The sequence below is a fragment of the Armigeres subalbatus genome, chromosome 2 (genome assembly GCF_024139115.2).
Source record: "Armigeres subalbatus isolate Guangzhou_Male chromosome 2, GZ_Asu_2, whole genome shotgun sequence".
Classification (NCBI taxonomy): Eukaryota; Metazoa; Arthropoda; class Insecta; order Diptera; family Culicidae; genus Armigeres; species Armigeres subalbatus.
Window position 1 is genome coordinate 275,677,601 of NC_085140.1, and position 21,526 is coordinate 275,699,126.

The 21,526-nt window shown below is 42.6% G+C and overlaps 1 protein-coding gene across 3 annotated transcripts in view; it reads left to right on the top strand.

Moving 5' to 3' along the window:
- The window catches only part of LOC134216389 (uncharacterized), a 320,788-nt gene extending 313,739 nt beyond the window's left edge, over nucleotides 1-7,049 (top strand). For all 3 annotated transcript variants that reach the window (XM_062695288.1, XM_062695287.1, XM_062695289.1), the window contains exon 6: nucleotides 5,940-7,049. In XM_062695288.1, the coding sequence (XP_062551272.1) occupies nucleotides 5,940-6,088 (149 nt within the window). In that variant the 3' untranslated portion in view covers nucleotides 6,089-7,049. The remainder of the gene's footprint in view (nucleotides 1-5,939) is intronic.
- The last annotated feature ends 14,477 nt before the right edge of the window (nucleotides 7,050-21,526 follow it).

Genomic DNA, 21,526 nt, shown 5'->3' on the forward strand with positions numbered 1-21,526 from the left:
TTTGTTTGTTTAAATTCAATTCATTGTTCTTTTTCGAATTTTTCGAAAAATATTCTAAATGAGCTTAACTAAGCTTGGGTATTTCTAAATTTCAATTTATCAGGTTTAATTGCACTTTTTACTGTATATTTTACTACATTCCATTCCATTACTGTATGGGTATTTCCATAAAAACTTTAGAAATGAGGATAACTACCGTCAAATCCCTGACGACGCACACATGTTTATGCAAAGACCACGCGTCAAAGCGCACTCTTGATTTCGCTACTGACGGCATCATTTCGATTGAACTGTCTCCATCTCCATCTTTCGATTGATTGTTAATAATCCGCCTTCCCAATCACAAGCTGCAACAAAATCAAATAAGATCTTGAGAGAATTTCACCTGGCTGCCACTGATGCCATCCATACGAATTCATATTTGTAGCAACTGCTCCCGGGGCGTACTCGTGATTCTGCTACGGACGGCAACATTATGGCGTCGCCAAGTGGTTAATTTGCTCTTTGAACAATATTTGCCTCACCTCTTCCTTTGCATAGGATGGTGGCCCTGAGAAGAACCGATTGATTCGTTCAGCAACTCCGCCGATGCTGAGACCGCCGCCCGAGACATTTCTAATGAAATGCCACGCGCGCGGGGGAGAGCAGTTTTCTTATCATCAATAAAGATGGCTCATTAGTCCCGCCTCTTTGTTGTCCGGTATGGCTGCAAATATTGTGTAACCGTCAAACACTCACCAAAGGGGCGTGGCTACAGGTTCAACTTTATTGATTACAAGAAAGCAGCACTTCCGCGCGCGAGCCATTTTGTTCGAGATGTCGCGGAGAGCAGACCGTGGTACCACCTTCGGCATCGGCGGAGCTCCTACCGGAAATTTTATTCCCGGCGATGGTGTGGGTCGCGCGGTCGTCGTCATCAACATTAGCAGCGCTCAGATTAAATTTTCTTGTATGAAATAGGGGGAATGACGGCTTTGGCAGGTTTTGTTCTATTATTGTCAGGGGGGTTTTTGTTGACCAAATTTTATGAAATTTGGCCATAATATTCTTTGATATGCTATGATATGATATGATATTTGATATGAAGTACTAACGATCGGCTACCATCAATGAAAGTGGCTCTTGGGAGCGTCCACAAATTACGTAACGCTTAGAGGGGGGAGGGGGGTTGGGCGAACTGTGACGACCCATACATAATTTTTAGATGCTTCATACAAAAAGTGTGACATAGGGGGGATGGGGGTTGAAAATGCCCATTTTTTGCGTTACGTAATTAAAGGATCTTCCCATAAGGTGACTCGGGGAGGCAGTACACACCGTGTTATTTTTCCTATCTTTTGTCTTTTTCTAACATTGTCACCTCGTAATTTTGGAGTGGCGTATTTCGGTTTTCAGTTGTTTGATGTAACTGTAAATGTATCAGCATGTAGATTGCGAGTAAGCACGCGCCGGTGATACTTTTTCAAAATCATTTTTGTTGTAAGAAAAAAAATTAAGCATTAATGATAATCTATAGTATCAATAGAATTGGCAAATTGCTGAAGGGTTTCCGAATCGATTGATAAGCAAATGTCGAAAATCCATCGAAAGATAAAGACGCTATAAGCGTTTGAAATCTATCCTAATTTTTGTGACAGTCTCGAATTTGGAAATTTCCGTTTTAAACCCTGTATCTGAGTCTTCCCCTTAGACGAAGTTTACGTCAAAAAATCTGTAGCAAACATCAATACTGACGCCATACAATTTTCTTCAGTCATAATGCGAATCAATTGTTTGCATGGTCTCCTTTCTATACTTGCTTGGGATTCAACTACCGACGTTAGCTTTGCGCTTTGAATAAAGTTCATCTCGGAACCGATTTCTTTTTTCAATCATCAACAGGAAAAATAAAAAAATAGAGTCTCGCGGGAAAATTTCATGTTGTGCCGACAACATCCAAATCGTTGCAAACGCCACATTAGTGAATAAATTGCTGTAGCAATCTTCCGTTAACAGCCTATGCTCGGACCGGCACTAATGCTATGATTCCGCTACCGATGCCAAACAATTATGCTTTGTTCTATGAAGAAAGTGCGTCTAATATCAACATTCTCAATCACTAAAATCATATAACTCCGAATTACGCTAGAAAATTTCACCGAAGAATTTTCCAGTTCCTAACGGTTGCACTTTAGGAAAATTATTTCAACTTAACCTTCCTCCCAAATATAATGATGGTCCTGAAAAGAACCGATTAATTGCCACTTATGTGCCTTATCATCAGCCACTGGGCTGCGCGACCGCCATCCGATGATTCGGCTCAACGAACGCCGTCGATTGCCAGATCCGCCGAAGATGGGACACGTATGAAAATCAGGGTTGTTAACGTTAATTAACGATTAACGCCGTTTCGTTAATTCGTTAACGTTAATTTCAACGATCAACGATATTTTCGTTAACCTTTATAAAACGTTTATCAACGGTAACAGTAACGATCTCCGTTAATTAAACGTTAACGGCTTCGTTATTTTACACGTTTTTTAAAGGATTTTTGTTCTTTTATTGGCAAGAGTTTTTGTTTGTCAACATATGTAAAATTTTTTGAGACATAAGGCGATTTGATACACAAAAAAATTTAAAAAAATTTAAGATCATGTAAAATTTGTTTTCAATGATAGAACTTCATTACTCATCTACTTTCATTAGTCAGATGACGGTATATGTCACAAGATAACAATGTATTGGCAATTAAAAGTGAAGTTAGGTTTCGAAAAAAATATTTCAAAACAGGAATCAAAATTTACTTTAATTGTGAGAATTAAAGCAGGGTTTTCATTACCAAACATAATCTACCATTTCAAAGACAAGAAACAGTGCATATAATGCATTAATCATCAATTTATCGAATGATGATCCTTCATTTTTAAACTCACTTTTATCTGCCAATAAGAGACTAGCAGACTCGTCGAACTTCGTTTCATCTAAAATTGATTTATTCTCTGATTAGTTCTCGAGTTGTGCAGAAATTAGTATTTCATTGGTATGGGAGCCCCCCTTTCCAAAGGGGGAGAGGTCTCGAACCACCTTAAGAACCTTCCCCGGCCACAAAAACCTCTACATACAAATTTTCACGCTGATCGTTTAAGTAGTTTCCGAGTCTATAAAGGTTAGACAGACAGAAATCCATTTTTATGAATACAGTTTTATCATATTATCAATATTATTAACTCATAAACCCGAATTTTGTATTTAATGAAAGATGTCACCATGAAACTGTATTCATGACATAACGATATGCCCAATGAAAGATCTTTTTCGCTTAGTATTTTCAATGAATGCAATAAACAAATAGATACACTTTTCTCATATTCTTGTATTGCGCATAACTGTATTTTCATTTCTCGAAGTTGTCAAGTTTGGTATCCATGAATGCATCTAACACCAGCAGCCCACACATATGTTTTAACTGCTCGCATATTGAATGACCTCCTGAAGATGTACAAGTTGTCATTTCATTAGTTCCAATCGCATATTATTTTTCCATGATAAATCTTGATCTGGCTTGAATGGAAATATTAATAAGACTGTCATTGGCTTTTCGGTGGTGAACTACGATTGATAATGAAAAAATCTATGACCCATGGATACCGCATTGGCTTAGAAACGAACTGATTGTTTATTGGGCAGGAGCTAAGGAGAAAAAACTAACGAGCAGATTACCGATGTCCGTTGACGTTGAATCAACGCATGCCGTTAACGTTAACGTTACAATCCAAGTAGTTCAACGCAACGACGTTGACGTTGAACCAAGAGAAAATTAACGTCAACGGCGTTAATCGTTGATTAACGTTAACAACCCTGATGAAAATATTGTGCGGCGGCTCCCACGCCCGCCCCCCCCACCAACGGAAAAAATTTCATGGCCGCCCGGGTCCGCTCGCCGTGCCATCCAGAATGAAAAAAACGCGCGCACGCGAAACACGGGGCTTTTTATACACAGGGAAAACGAAGCAGTGGATCAAAAGGCCCGTACCTTACTGCAATCTGATGTCCGTGTTGGGGATTTATAGACGGAATTGCATTTTTCACCCGGTTTGGAAAGAAACAGCATTTTCAATAGTTTAACGTTGATAATCAATAGTATCAACAAAATTGGCAAATTGCTGGAGAGTTTCTGAATCGATAGATAAGCAAATGTCGAAAATCCATCGAAAGATAAAGACGCTATTAGCGTTTGAAATCTATCCTAATTTCGTGACGGTCTCGAATTTGGAAATTTCGGTTTTACACCCTGTATCTGAGTCTTCCCCTTAGACGTAGTTTACGTCAAAAGGAGGACATATTTGGTTCTACGGATGGGTAAAAAGGAGTACATATAAAAAGGTATGATCCTCTACTGTATGTTTTATTTCACATTTATCAATTCCACATTTTCGCATTTCTTTTGTATGTTAGATCGCTTTTTGAATTCGAAAATATGAATATAACATTCTTGAAGACAAATCATTTTTGGCCATCAGATATATTCGAAACCACTCAAATGATCAGTTGATGACAGCCCTGAGGATCGAATTTATTCCGGACTTTCACCAAACTTTGTTTCATTTCGCTTAAAGTCATTTTTCAGGCTAAATTTACCAAATACCAACACACATTAAAATAACAGAATCAGATTTCAAAATTGTCAAACTCCGCAAAATTTAGCGGAATTTTGATTCGAACCACCTGAAAGGGTTTTTTTCGGAGTACTGTATGGATACTTACAATCTGAATGTGGAGATTTTTTGTCACAGCTATTTCAGTGATTTAATAAATAGTTTTCATTTTGACAAAAGGAGGACAATGTTGGTTAAAGGGAGGACAGGAGGACATTTTATGAAAAAGGAGGATATGTCCTCCCAAAGGATACCATCTGGTAAACTTAACTGTGCAGCGTTGTTTAATATAACTGTGAAAACCAATTATCAACCTGATGTCACATGTAAGCCATAAAACGGGGACATCTCGTACCAACCGTTCCGTTTATATTATGGTTATTGTATCGTTGGGAGTGACTTAGCTAAGATGATTAATAGTCACTTCTTAGGTCCTCAACGTCTTGGGATGGGACACAGTTTTTAGTCTAGTATCCCGGCTTACACACTGATGAGCAAAAGTAGTCGTTTGAATTCATGCTGATTACTATGAAAACATGACGAAGGCTTATATGGCCATCTGTGTACATATAAGCGCCTAGGTTCAAGCGCCATTACTCGCCCTCTGGAACAAAAAGAAAAAAAAATACAAAAGCGACAAAAAACGATCGAAAGCCATAAGACGATAAAAATATGGGCATACTTTTAAATATGTTCACATAAAGTTCTTTGAAGATTCTACGGAAAATATGTGAAATTTCTACAGGAACTTCTATGAAATTTTTAGGAATTTTCACGAGAAATTATTTCGAATACCAACGAAAAATTATTTGGAATTTGTCTCGGTCTAAACGTCAGTGAAATTGTAAAAGGAAATTATTTGTAATTTGCAAGCAAGGGGAATTCTTCGAAATTTCCGTGAGAAACCCGTTGGAGTATCCACGCGAATCTTTTCTGAATTTCTACGGGAATACTTTCGTAATTCTTCGGGCATCCACGAGAAATTCTTCGAAATTATCATGGAATTTTTTTTTCGGGATTGCAAATGGAATTATCAGTGGAAAATATCCCACGAAATTCCCACGGAAAATTATTTCAACTTCCCACCAAACATTTTTCGAATCGCCATGAAAAAATCTTAGTAATTGTTCAAAATTTTGTAATGCACAACACAGCAAATATTTGAAAAAGTCAACGTAGACTTCAAGGGAGGAGGAGGGGTTTCGGAAAAGTCTACGAAAGTCTACTAGGGGGAGGAGGGTTTCGAAATCTATACTTGTCCATATTTTTTAAGCAATTAGCTTTAATATTTTTCCTTTATTTCAGGGTTCGCTCACCAGAAACGATTCATGATAACAAAGAAAAAACGCAGCGTGAACTTGAATGGCAATGACGACTGCAAGAACGATAGTAGGGCAGCCTGCCTGTTGCGCAAATACACACAACTAGCAGCTACTAAAGTAGCCCCAGCCTAGACGGAAACTGGACCCATTGGCATCATTCACCCCGGACACTAGTCACTGAGTGTGAAAATATACGCAAAAAAGCAAATATATAAATATCTACGAACAACTGCAGTCTTTGATTAACCAGAATAAGGGTAGTACGGCTCTGCAATCACATATTGTCAAAGTCCGGTAACCCCCTACACTGCTGCCTCAGACTGTGGTACAGGATGGAATTAACGGCAACCAGCATCGCATCAACGGAAACTGGATTATGAATTTATCAATATCATTATTATTGTGAAGATACGGATAGCGACAAATGTTTCCTCGTATTTTCGTTCGAAATATCCATAAACATACATACATTGGGATTGGAATTACATAGAATTGAACAAATAAAAATGTAATCAACACATATTATATACATATTTAAACTCATTCGAATAAAAATTTAAATACTGTCCCGTTTGGATGTTGTTCAAAATTATTAAATGTATCATAAAGGATATCGTATGGCTACCATTGCAAATGAAAACAAATATCAGACATTTTATGACATGAAACAGCATGTATATTCAGAGTTCTATTAAATGACATTATAATTACTCAATTTAGCAATTATGTATAACATCACAATGACAAAATGCGATAAGATTGCGGTTCAGAGGTAAAAAATAATTATTAGATAAATCAAATACCCACAGGCAAGTAAGCTAGTAAATATTCATCGTATAATGATGCTGATCGTTCAAAATCCACAATAAACATTTATTACCCAAATGATGTCATCCTGCACATCAGAGGCACTAGAACAACATAATTGAATCGTGATTATTTTTACATTCGAATCGAACAGAATTTTACTTTTAAGTTACCCTCCGATGCCATTATGCCACGTAATCGCTGTTTCATCGAACACCATCTGGGAAGCAGATCGATGCACTTAATCACGAGAGTTTCAAATAAAACGCCCTTGGTTGGAAAACAATCACATTGTGTTAAGTTTCATTGCCACTGTCCAGAAGTACATAAGTCTACGATCGAAATGTAGTTTCTTTAGAAAAACATATTAACTAAACATTTATCATTCCTCGTTTCGAGGCAAATCTAAATGTGTACATGTGCAGCTGTAATATGATCTGGTTCACAATTATAAATGTTACAGCAAAAGGTAATTCACTTGTTTCAATCCGAAAAGTTTACTGTAGCTGTGTGGATGGCCATCAGAGATGATAACATTGCGGAAACCTACGCACATTGAAGGTAAGGTACTAATAGGTGGGTGGTAACATATAATAATCCACATAGCGATGATGGTGCCTTTCTTTTATCACAAGAAAGGAAAGTATCTTAGAAAAGCTGTAAATAACACCTTATGAAGATAGGATTTATTTCTTCAATTCGTTCTTGCCTAAATATCAAATTCGGGCACATTTTCAACTATTTTGCTGCACATGAATCGATTCATAATTCCAACAATTTGAAGTTGATAACAAAACACTGAATAAGTTTTCAAGAAGAAAACGAAATACGAATATGTGGATACAAGCAAAGTTGATTATAGTAGAAGTAAATGAAAAGCGGTCGCGCTGCAGCAAGGTACCCGGCAGAACGTGGAACGTTATAGACGGAAGCGGAGACAGCAGACCCGCCTTTTTCAGGAGAAGAAACGCCGCCTGGAAGAAGCGGAGTGCAAGGAGATGGAACAGCTGTGCCGTTCTCAAGATACACGCAAGTTCCATCAGAAGCTCAACGCATCCCGCAAAGGCTTCGTGCCGCGAGCCGAAATGTGCCGGGATAAGGATGGGAGCATCTTGACGGACGAACGTGTGGTGATCGAAAGGTGGAAGCAGCACTACGAGGAACATCTGAATGGCGCTGAGAGTACAGGCAGTGAAAGTCAAGGCAGCGGAGGAGATGACTACGTCAGTTCAGCGGACGATGGAAGCCAACCAGCCCCCACCTTGAGGGAAGTTAAGGATGCCATTCAACAGCTAAAGACCAATAAAGCAGCTGGTAAGGATGGTATCGGAGCTGAGCTCATCAAGATGGGCCCGGAAAAGCTGGTCACTTGCCTGCACAAACTGATAGTCAGAATCTGGGAAACCGAACAGCTACCGGAGGAGTGGAAGGAAGGGGTTATATGCCCCATCTACAAGAAAGGCGACAAACTGGAGTGTGAGAACTTTCGAGCGATCACTATCCTCAATGCCGCCTACAAAGTGATATCCCAGATCATCTTCCGTCGTCTGTCACCATTAGTGAACGAGTTCGTGGGAAGTTATCAAGCCGGCTTCGTTGACGGCCGCTCGACAACGGACCAGATCTTTACTGTACGGCAAATCCTTCAAAAATGTCGTGAATACCAGGTCCCAACGCACCATCTGTTCGTTGATTTCAAGGCGGCATACGACAGTATAGACCGCGTAGAGCTATGGAAAATTATGGACGAGAACAGCTTCCCTGGGAAGCTTACCAGACTGATTAAAGCAACGGTGGATGGTGTGCAAAACTGTGTGAAGATTTCGGGCGAACACTCCAGTTCGTTCGAATCGCGCCGGGGACTAAGACAAGGTGATGGACTTTCGTGCCTGTTGTTCAACATTGCGCCAGAAGGTGTCATGCGGAGAGCCGGGTGTAACAGCCGGGGTACGATTTTCAACAGATCCAGCCAATTTATTTGCTTCGCGGATGACATGGACATTGTCGGCCGAACATTTGCAAAGGTGGCAGAACTGTACACCCGCCTGAAACGTGAAGCAACAAAAGTTGGACTGGTGGTGAATGCGTCAAAGACAAAGTACATGCTTGTGGGCGGAACCGAGCGCGACAGGGCCCGCCTGGGAAGCAGTGTTACGATAGACGGGGATACCTTCGAGGTGGTCGAGGAATTCGTCTACCTCGGATCCTTGCTAACGGCTGACAACAACGTTAGTCGTGAAATACGAAGGCGCATCATCTGTGGAAGTCGGGCCTACTACGGGCTCCAGAAGAAACTGCGGTCGAAAAAGATTCGCCACCGCACCAAATGTGTCATGTACAAGACGCTAATAAGACCGGTTGTCCTCTACGGACATGAAACATGGACAATGCTCGAGGAGGACTTGCAAGCACTCGGAGTATTCGAGAGACGGGTGCTTAGGACCATCTTTGACGGTGTGCGATGGGCAGGACATGTTGCAAGAATGCCGGACAGCAACCCTGCAAAGATGGTGTTCGCTTCCGATCCGGCAGGTACGAGACGGCGTGGAGCGCAGCGAGCGAGATGGGCAGACCAGGTGCAGAACGACTTGGCGAGCGTGGGGCGTATCCGAGGATGGAGAGATGCGGCCTCGAACCGTGTATTGTGGCGTCAAATTGTTGATTCAGTGTAATCTGTTTAGATGTTAACTAAATAAATGAAAATGAAAATGGAAGAGATGTAAAGACTTATAACAGTGTAACATTTCCCCTAAGACGCTCTAAAATAATTATTCACAACAATTCGAAGATTTGTAACATGGCTGCTCGCGTTATTATTATTTATTTATTCAGACTAAGGCCGAAATGGCATGTGCGGTCTATAAGAGTCTTCTCCATTCGGCTCGGTCCATGGCTATACGTCGCCAACCACGCAGTCTACGGAGGGTCCGCAAGTCATCTTCCACCTGATCGATTCACCTTGCCCGCTGCGCACCTCGCCTTCCTGTGCCCCTTCGGATCGTTGTCGAGAACCATTTTCACCAGGTTACTGTCCGACATTCTGGCTACGTGCCCGGCCCACCGCAGTTGTCCGACTTTCGCGGTGTAAACGATGGATGGTTCTCCCAGCAGCTCATGCAACTCGTGGTACATTTGCCTCCTCCACGTACCGTCCGCCATCTGCAACCCACCATAGATGGTACGCAGCACTTTTCTTTCGAAAACTCCAAGTGCGTTTCTCGTTGAAATAGAATTTTTGGCACAAAGAAGGGTTGTGTGTTAAGTTATTTCGCCGAAAATGTCGAAATGGTCGTTTGACAGAAAGGTTATTTCAGCTAAATGATCTATTCGACAAAACGACATTTTCGGCCGGCAGTTTCAGGCTACACGGTTGCTAGGTCAAACAACTTTGTTGGCCAAATTACATTTTCGGTCAAACCATTTTCAACCCAATAAGCGTTTCGGACATAAACGGTTACACAATTCCGCCAAATGGAATTCGGCTTACAGTATTATTCGGCCAAGCGACATTCGAACAACAATGGTTTTTCGCCCAATGACTTTCAACCAAACGACAGGATGGGCCATTTGGCCGAAAGGTGTTTGGCCAATTAATCATTAGACCAATCTGGCCAAAAATGTCATTAAACGAAATGGATATACGACCGAAAATATCGTTTGGTTTTTGTCCGAAACAGTCGTTTGGCCAAATGCTAATGCTATGCTATGCTAATGAAAGTCGTTTGGCCAAATAGGTCAGACAAACGGTATTGCCGAAAAGGTCCTTTGGCCGAAATGGCCGTCTGGCTGAAAGGCTATTTAGTCGTATGATTCATTCGGCCAAATGGCCCTTCATGTCAAACGACCGTTACGACCAAACGGTATTTTCGGCCTGTTGACTTATTCGGCCAAACAAAAATTCCAGCCAACAACCTGTTAGAGACAACTTTTTTTTCGCCGATTGTCACTTTGGCCAAATGAAATTTTTGGTCAAACTGTTCACCATGTATAACCGTTTCGCACGAGATGTTTTTCCGTCGAATGATTTTCGTCCAAACGACCCATTCCCATTTTTTAGTAATTTTCTGAAGAATTACCTATCAGCAAAACAAATAATGTCCCGTAGAAATCCAAAGCAATTCGTCCGTAGTTTCGAAAAACAAAACAGCTAATCGTAAAAAAATAAAAAATAAATGTTTAAATTCTGAAAAGGTTTAGTGGAAATTCCAGAAAATTCATCGTGGAAATTTAAAAAAAGTTTTCTATACTCGCGGAAGAATCTTGTACGATTGAAACAACTGTTTCGTATGTTGCATCAAATAACGAGGCCATTGTTGTTTCAATCTTCAAATTTGTTCAGTGCTTTATTCAAACGAACTCCATTCGTAAGTAAAAACAACCATGAATATTATTGTTCTGAAGTATTATTTGCAGGGTTCGTACTTTTCGTTTCGATGAAGGCAAAAATATGCGTTTTTGGGCCGAAGGAGTATATTTTTTGTCAGTATGTGGCGATAAACATCTTTCACTCGCTCTTTTTTTTCTAGAGCATGCATGAAAAATAGTTGATGGAATTCTTTTTTCATTTCATCATTCTTACGGTTCATTCATTTTTCGCGAAAATTTTCAGTGTGCGATTATAAATAATTAAGACCGCAAGGGATTCGAACCTTTAGCCATACCACCACGGTGACTGCTTGTTGGAATAGATATTTGTTCCATAAATTCTACTCTTGTTTGCATTGGTGAAAACACGGAAAAGATAAAAGAAGTGAAAAAACAAGCAAATCATCTTTTCGCGGCTCGAGCAGTAAGGGACAAACAGCTATCTCTCATCAGGCTTTTTCTTTCTTTCCCACAAAATTATTTCTCGGTGGAAATCTGCGGTGCAAAATTCGAAAATAATTCCCAAATGAATATTTTGGAAAAACTTGCGTGAATTGCGTGGGGAAGTATCTCAGACATTTCCTGTGAAATCTAGCAGATCTAGTTGGCGACAACGAATCAAAGCAACCATAGATTAATATTTTAAATTTGAATAAAATTCATTCCTAGTTTGTTTCTCTTCAAGTTCAGACGTTTTCCTTTTCACGGAAGAACTAGTTCCGGTTCCGGTCTACGGCCATTTACCATCCGAAAGGTTCTGGGCCCAGGAGAAGTCAAGATGGAAAGATCTGGAATCGCGAAGGTGATCAACGAAAACTACGAAACCTGGAAGCTAGAGGTGGAGTTCCCATTGGTGCGAGAAGGCCTTTGGAAGTACATCGTGCCCGGCGTGAAGCCAGCAGCTACGGACGACGGTGCGAACGCGGCGGCGCTGGAAGCCGGGGACTAAGCTGATCAAAAAGCACGTGCGACCATCGGGTTGCTTCTAACCAGGAGTCAACATGGCCATATTCGAGGAACGCAGACCGCCAAAGAAGTATGGGATAACCTAAGGAAGCAACACGAGAAAAAGTCGCTGACGTTAAAGGTTCATATTCTAAAGCGGATTTGCGATCTCAAGTTCCAGGGCGGAGACGACATCGAGGACCAGCTGGCCGAGTTCGAAAGCTTGTTCGAGTAATTGGCCAACGCAGGTACGAAGCTCGACGATGATTTGCAGGTTATTCTTGTCTTTCGCAGTTTGCCAAGCACATTCGACGCACTAACCATCACGCTCGAAAACCGATCGGAAGACGCTGGCACTCGTGAAAGATAAAATTATCAACGAGGTGCAGAAGCGCAGCGAGGCGGTTCCGGCGGATTCAGCGGTACTTGTGCATTGTGGCAGAAGATTGTGCATTGTGGCAGAAGCAAAACCGTGGAGAAAATTTTCGAGGGCGACAAACGGTTGCCACGGAAACCAAACACGTTGCTAGGCAACAAGCGAAGGCAAGAAAAGCAGCGTCGACGCGCACGAGAAGGACCAGTGACGAAGTGGATTGTAGATTCCGGTGCGAGCTCGCACATGTGCGCCAATCGGGAGTTTTTCGTGTCCGTGGAAAGCCTCCACGGAGGTACCCCAAAGTTTGTCACGGTTGCTGATGGGAAGAGAGCTGCAGTGAAAGGTGTAGGTAACTGCCAGATCCACTGTTACGGGCGTGACGGTGAAAAGAAGCAGATTGTGCTGACCGGCGTGCTCTACGTTCCGGAGCTGGACATGAACCTTGTCTCTGTTGGAAAGCTCGTCCAAAAAGGTGCAGCCTTGATTTTCAACGAGGTTGGATGTACGATTTCCAGTGGGGAACGGATTGCCGCTGTGGCGACACGTAGCAACGGTCTCTATTATCTACGAATGATGGAGCGCGTGGGTGTTGTGAAGGAGCATTGCGATGCGAAAAGCTGTGTGCATGACTGGCACCGCAAACTCGGTCATCGAGACGTGACGGCCATACAGAAGTTGGAACAGCGACAACTGGCCACGGGTATCAACATCAAGCGATGCGGTTTGGTTTTGCCATGCGAAACTTGCCTGCAGGGTAAGATGGCAAGACTGCCATTTCCAAAAAAGGCAAAGAAGAGCAGTAAGGATGTGATGGACCTGATTCACCGACCGACCAAGGAGGTGAATACCGAGGTTCGAAATTGGTGGCGTATCTGAGGCGTGAAGGCATCCAACAGCAGTTCACGGCGGCCTATACGCCACAACAAAACGGTGTCGCAGAGCGAAAGAACCGTTCGCTAGTGGAGATGGCTAGGTGCATGCTTCTGGAAGCAGGTATGCCCAACCGCTACTGGGGCGAAGCAATCAGCACGGCGAACTATCTCCAAAATATGCTGCCAACGAAAGCGGTTGAAGTGACTCCCTACGAGATTTGGCACGGAGTCAAACCGGATGTTTAGAAATTGCAAGTTTTCGGAACGGCAGCGTACGTTTTTGTTCCTGATGTCAAACGAACGAAGCTCGAAGCCAGCCAATATCGATCCAGAGACTACCATGGAGGATGAAGGTACGTTATTCTTTCCCTTATCGCTAATTGACATGAACCGTAGCGAGATGGAGAAACAGGAGGAGCCTGCGCAACCCGGCCTGGCAGCCGAGCCCGGCGATAGCGAGAGCGAAGAAGATTTCCACGGATATGAAGACCATTCGGATGACAGCCTGTACGAGGATGCCGATCCCGACGAAGAGCCACACGTAGAGCCGATGCCGGTGGACGAAGAGCGAGCGGTTGGTACACCGCGACGGTCGACTAGGGTGACCAAAGGTATCCCACCCTTGTGGAGGCAGGCCATGCAGGAAGAGTTGAAGTCGCTATACGAGAACAACGTGTGGGAGCCAGCCAAGCTGCCGACCGGCAAGAAAACCATCGGGTGCCGCTGGATCTTCAAAAAGGAGGTGGACGAGAATGGCAGGATCGTTCGCCAGAAAGCGCGTCTAGTCGTGCAGGGCTTTACGCAGAAGTATGGAGTCGATTACGACGAAGTTTTTGCTCCGGTCGTGAAGCAAACGACGTTTCGGGCTCTATGCTCCGTTGCAAGTCAAAGGAAACTCCTGATCAAGCATGCTGATGTCAAGCTTACCTGAACGGAGATCTTCAAGAAACGGGCTACATGCGGCTGCCTCCAGGATGTGTAGCGGAAGATGAACTGGACGTATGCCGTTTACGGAAGGGATTGTATGGGCTGAAACAAGCCGCCCGTATTTGGAACCACACATTGGACGACACGCTCAAACAAATGGGTTTCAAGCCGTCCAAGAATGACTGTTGCCTCTACGTCAGGAGGAGAAAAGGTAAGCTCGCCTACATTGCTGTCTACGTTGACGATTTTGTTATAGTGCGCGAGACGGAGCACGAATACGGGGACATAGTCAAGCAGCTGAACCGACATTTCACGGTGACGTCTCTCGGGGACATTAAGTTTTTCCTCGGTATCCAAGTCACCCGTTTCGAGAAGCACATTGCGCTCAGCCAGAGAGCCTATATCCAGAAGCTTCTGACCAGGTTCGGTCTGCAAGATGCGAAGCCTTCTACCATTCCACTGGATCCCGGCCACCTACATCCAAAGGAGGAGATCCCGCTGCCCAATAACCACCAGTATGCCAGCTTGATTGGTGGGTTGTTGTACGTGGCCATGTGCACTCGTCCTGATGTCGCAGCAGCAGTTTCGATTCTGGGAAGAAAAACTAGTTGCCCATCACAGGCCGATTGGGTAGAGGCAAAGCGTGTCCTGCGGTACCTCAAAGGTACTATCGATCATGAACTGATCCTGGGAGCCGATTCCACGCAACTGGAGGTGTTCGCAGACGCGGACTGGGCTGGCGACACCAAAGATCGCAAGGTTTTTTGATTCGGTATGCAAGTGGAATGATAGGATGGTGTTCCAGGAAACAGAAGTGCGTCACGCTGAGCAGTTCGGAAGCCGAGTATGTTGCATTAACGGAAAGCTGCAAGGAATTATCCTGGTTGTTACGCCTTTTCGGCGATCTGGGGATCAACACGCAGCTTCCAGTGACTCTTCACGAGGACAACCAGAGCGCCATCAAACAACTGGAATGCAACTCCAGCGAGCGGCGTTCGAAGCAGCGTTCGAATGGGGTACCCCCCAGCGAGCAGCGTTCGAATGGGGTACCCCCTGCAGGGTACCTATCGTTCCTCTTGCAGTCATTCAAGCGGCATAGGCAGGTGAGTGTTGGGGCACATGTGGTGCCAGTGTGTCTTGTGCAAATGTGTTGCATGGGGAGTGTCGAAGAGTTGAGGCGCATACGTGCACTTGTGTACGTCATGGAGGGGGCGCAATGCCCAATAGTCATCACCCGAAGTATTGTTTAATTGCGGGCCGGGGGAATGACTGGAGAGGAAGGAGTTGGTTTTAGTGGGTCGGGAGTGGTGATCCCATCCCCACACTACCTGGGTTCGCCTCCCCAGGTGTCTGGTTGCAAGTTTCCATTACCTTCGTTAAAAAAAAACACCTCTAACCGCCGCCACCGTTGTCTGTCGCATCGCCATGCAGGTGCTCTTCGTAGTGCTGTTGCCACCTGTGGATCATCTCACGCTCGTTCGTAAGAAAAAAAAATTGTTTATGTCCTTACATATATCGGGCTGTGGCACGTGATCCTTACGTGAACGGTTTAACTTCTCATAGAACTTTCGTACATTGGTACGTTATTAGCGCGGTAATACGCGCGGCTACAAAGCAGGACCATGCTGAGGGTGGCTGGGTTAGATTCCCGGTGCCGGTCTAGGCAATTTTCGGATTGAAAAATGTCTCGACTTCCCTGGACTTAAGTATCATCGTTCTAGCCTCATGATAAACGAATGCAAAAATTGTAACCTGGCTTAGAAACCTCGCAGTTAATAAGTGTGGAAGTGCTTAATGAACACTGAGCTGCGAGGCGGCTCTGTACCAGTGTGGGGATGTAATGCTAATAATAATAAGAAGAAGAAGGTGAGCGGCTATAAAGCAAGACCATGCTGAGGGTGGCTGGGTTCGACTCCCGGCGCCGATCTAGGCAATTTTCGGTTTCGAAATTGTCTCAACTTCCCTAGGCATACAAGTATCATCGTGCTAGCCTCATGATATACAAATGCAAAGATGGTATTAACATGGCTTAGAAAACCCGCGGTTAATAAATGTGGAAGTGATGAATGAACACTAAGCTGCGAGGCGGCAATCTCCCAGTGGCGGATGTAATGGTCTAGATCTTCCTGCTGGCGCTTTTTCCTCCGAAGTTTTGTCTGTTCCGCACCCGGTTGTATCGTGCCTCGTTCGGCCTCGTGCAGTGCTGCAGCAATCTCGCCTATGTTGCATTCTTCTGTTCCACTAACTGCTCACATTGATCCGGGGACACCGTGCCTAGTGCAGCGGTTGCGGTGCTTTCAATGGCGGATCTAATATCTCTCAAACCATCTTCAAAAGAAGCTGCGCCTAGTTGCTCTTCCGTTGGGAGTGCCGCTTACAGCTGCTCGCGTAGTCTTAGGCTAGTCGTAAATATTTAGCCGCGGCGGACGACTCCGACACGCGTTGTACACCGTCGAGAGTTTTGAGCGCAGACATACTGCAACAACGTAGTGGTCGGATTCAATATTCGCACTGTGGTTAGTGCGGACGTTCGTGATGTCGGAGAAGAATTTACCGTCGATTAGAACGTGGTCGATTTGGTTTTCCATTTCTTGATTAGGTGATTTCCATGTGGCCTTGTGGATATTCTTGCGGGGGAAGACACGTAGGCGCATCTTGCCCAGCACTATGAAGGTGATGTCACAGCTTTAGTAGAATGTAGCAGCTCGATGCCCGTTTTTTCACACTTTCTGTCTTGTCCAGCAGATTTCCTGTAGCGCTACGACATCGAAGTCTCGGAGATATAATTCATCGTAGATTATCCTGTCACAACCTGTGAAACCTAGTGACTTGCAGTTCCATGCTCCAAGCTTCCAATCGTGATTCTTTATTCATCCCCTAGGTTGCTGCCGATTGTATCGAGTAGTATTAACTTCTATGTTGTTCGTAATGGTAGCTTTGAAGGGCGGCTTATTGTTGGGCCTGTGCAAATCTCCTGTCTCGTCGGAGGGCCGTTGTGTCTGTTTAGCGTCTGAGCTTGACGATCGGCTGGCAAACAGCACACACAACCTCTACTTGATCAGTGCCGTTACTGATGTAGAATGTGTGTAGTCGCCAGACAGAATGTAGCCTGATTTTCTCAAAATTGCACGTGGCGAACCCTTCAGGAAACGTACGGCCGTGCTTTCTGCATCCCATTTACTTGATTTTTATGGGTGAATAGCAGTGCGGTGTATCGTTTGGCGCGGTCGTACCTTTCGACAGTGATTCGCCGCGTGAAGTTTTGTGCAAGTATCCATTTGGGAACATTACAAAAACCGCGCAGTGAAACACATACAGAGAATTTGTCAATAAATAGGGGAACGGTTCGGCACTTCATCTCATAGCTCCTATTTCCATCCCATCAAAAACAAAGCAATGGAAAGGTATTTGATTTATTTATTTTTGTGATTTTTTTCAGCAGTGAGCACCCAAAAAGCAGCGACAAGATTGGTGCTGTATTTCTCTGTTTTGTGATGAGATAATAGAGCTAATAAAATATAGAGGAAGACTGTCGCTGTCGTCACTAGCGAAACATGTTTTGCTGGCGAGGATAGGGCACTAAATGTCAACGAAGGAATAATCAGTACGTTTTGACAGATGTGTAGCCAACATGTTTGCGAACGAGGATAAAGAGAACCGCAGCAACAAACGTCGAAACGTCCTCTATAGTTTAATAGCTCTATTGATGAGATGAATATATGTTCAGTGAGATGGAAAACGGAATAGTTCCCCTAATCAGGCTCACTCTATCGTGGATGTGTACTACACACATGTGGATGTGGAAGCATTTGGTTCGGGCAATCGATTGTGAATGCTTTGACCATGCGACCAATTAGGGAATCTAGGGCTCATTCAGTAGCCGCTAATTTGCGAAGGTCGACGGAGGTCCTTCGTAGTTTAGTTGGTTAAAAGCACCAGTCTAGCGTATTGAGGCTCGTGGGTTCGAGTCCCATCGAAGGAAAGTGGTTACCTCCAAGTTATCCAAATACAGAATTACTGTGTAATGATGTATAAAATAAAAGTGGGTGGTAATCCAGTTGCAGCAAACACATCACAAACACTGCGAGAGAAAAACAGCGGATTCACACTTGTATTCATTTGGAGAACATAACATTGACAATAATTTTCTATCTATGTACAAGTTATCAGTTTGAGACGAGCTCGGTGGTCTAATGGCTACCGCTTCTGCCTTATAAGCAGGAGGTCGTGGGTTCAATTCCAGGCTCGTCCCTTTCCTACTTTATATTTCTATCTAAGTTCTTTCTGTGTTTCGCTTTATACCAAAGCGATTTCTACTGTTTATAACCTTCCAAAAAATCCCAAAACCTCCCGTGGCACCTATGAGAGGTCGTAGAGTTCTCTGCATCTTTCTTAAGTAGGTATCCAACAAACCATCCTTCCCCTTCTTCAGCATTCGCAAGGACGTGGCCAGGACAGATCGCGATTGGAGAATGCATTGCTTCCATCGAAGAGTTAGTGATTAGTCCCAAATCAATATATGTGGTAACGGATGAAAGTGGTGCTACGCTCATACAATAGTCTTGGCTTGTACCACCTACGAATTTGTGTGAACTGCTAAATGCTAATGCTAATGTACAAGTTATCAGTTTGATTCGAAGAAACGCAAACCGATACAAGCTGCCCTCCCTGAATTTTAATTAGCAAAGTTGTCAAGATATATACTTATTTCATTTCTCCAGTTTCATTGTAATTAGAAGAAGAAAACGAATATAAATTAGCAAAAATTGAGCTGTCTATTCTTGAGTGATGTCAACTGTCAACAAATGTTAACTTTGTTTTTGCCTTTCTCGTATACTAAGTATACGGTAAAGGCTATATGATCCCTTCAAAAACAAACTTTTGTTATATACCAATCGACTCAGCTCGACGAATTGAGGTGATGTCTATTTGTGTGTATGTATGTATGTGTGTGTATGTGTGTATGTGTACAAAATTTTGTAGACACACTTTTTGGAACTTAGCATTGGCCGAATTACTCGCAACAGGTTCTATTCGACTGAGAATCCTGTCCCATTGTTTGCTATTGAAAATTGGCCAAATTTAGGGTGACCATATGGTATCTTAAAGGAGGACATGTCCTCCTTTTTCATTAAAAATCAGATGTCCTCCTTTTGCGCTAAAATGTCATCCTTTTTGGCTATCAAAAAAAAAAACCTTCTTCTGTGGTAATTCTAGTTACTTCAACAGCGATCCATCGTTGCATATATTATGGTGTTTTGCTTTCTAATATGAAAATTTTCCTTTAAGTTTTTGAATAAAATCAATGTTAATATCGAAAATTAAATGCTTGAGTTGCAGTAACACAGATGTCGAAGATAACAGAAGAATAAGTATTGGATTGGAAAATGGATTAGGAAAAATGCAAATGCTTCTCAAAATTTTCTACGTGTAAACACCCATTGAATTGCCTTTGGAACGCATCGCACGGTACGTTTCTTGAATATTATCGGCAAAGAGCAGTCCCTATGCCATGCCTAGAATGGAATAGAAATCAGAACTAATCTGAACAGTTGAGTTTCTTTAGTCTAAATCTGAACAGTTTTAAATTTCTTCAGTTAAGAACTTGGTGATACAGTTAACAATATCATTATCATTTACATGCCTTAACCTTCGGGGACTCGCACCGTTGTAAAAAGTACAACAGGTTCGAAAAAGCACGCTTCTCGTTCACAACACAGGCGGGACTGCATGAGCGGTCCAGGATGAAGCGAGTCCCGGAAGGTTAAATTGTGATTCTTAATGGCATTCAAGAAACAAATTTCATTGGTCCCCTATGCATCTTGTGTTCCGTTCTTATAGAACCTAATGTTCAGTCAGTTATCTATTTACAAATATTCAGAATTGCAAGCGATGAGCTGTTCTTGTAAAAATTCTGTTCACGGTAGATTTCAAAATTAGTTAAAGCGAAAATCTTACCATTACAAAGAAGGTGCTGGAAGTTTATAACTGGAAAATAATATAGACTATAATGTGCTATAATGACAGTTGGGAATATTTAATGTGACCAGCAAGCGTCCTGCGAAAGGCGGGACGCCTATCTGGATTGCGTCACTGGTTTAAAATGGATCCTCCAAAAGTGCATTTTGCATAGATTTTGGCCAAAAAAAACTGGAAAAATATTTGTAAGGCTGTATGAAATGTAATAAATTTGTAAAACGAAGTTGAAAAATGCAGAACGTCTGGTCACATTAAGAATATTTCATCTGGAGATGTAATGTTAATAATTTAAAAAAGTAAAAACACAGACTGTGGTAAAAAGTAGAAAAAGATGTCATATCTCCCAGCTAAAACAAAGTTGCATGTGCTAGCAAATAAGTGTAAGTTGGAGGCGATATAGGTACATGCATGTACCTATGTAAAGGCATGCCTTTATTTGAGTTCATGCAAAGTGTACGTATATGGCCTCCACTTTGTGCACTTATTCGCAATGTTATACGTTCTCTTGTTTGGTGGGTTACTTGCTGGTTCTTACAAAAACTTCTTTCAATAAACATTAGTGTGCAAAACTCTAACAAATATAATATTTTTAATCACGTCAAAAAACAAAAATCCTCCTCTTTAACCAAATGTCCTCCTGTTTCGCTACGATTTAGATGAATTGTCCTCCTTTGGAAAAATTCCATATGGTCACCCTAGCCAAATTGGACTATGGGATCAAAAGTTATGGCCAAAATACTATTTTCTATGCGCAATACACGCTAAAAAACACTTACTTATATTTTTTAGTTTTTTTTTTGCACGAGAAAGGCACCAACACCGCTAGGTGGATTAATCAGGGTTTATATATATATATATATATATATAAATGATCAAAATTTAAAAATCCCAAGCAATTTGTACGAGAAATCTAGCGAGAAATCATTTCATCGAAAGATTGAGTTTTGATTTTCAAAGTATTCCAGTTTCATCATAACTTTTTTCCTCGTAAATGAAAGAAAAAAACGAATATCAATTAGCAAAACTTGGGCTGTCTATTCTTGAGCGATGGTACAAAAAATGTTAACTTTGTTTATATACTTAGGTCACTTTTACGTATTCAAAAGTTGTGCTTATGGAATAATTGTTGATAAATAAATAAAATCTCAATTCAAATGCACCCTTCGCGAAGAGTTCTTTGAGGCAAACTACCTACTCAAAAGTAATCAGTCGCATTACATAGCGGCATCAGCAGCGCGCATGTGCGCTCGCTTTCCATATTGTATCCCGGACAACGCTGCTCCATACAAAACCGTTTAT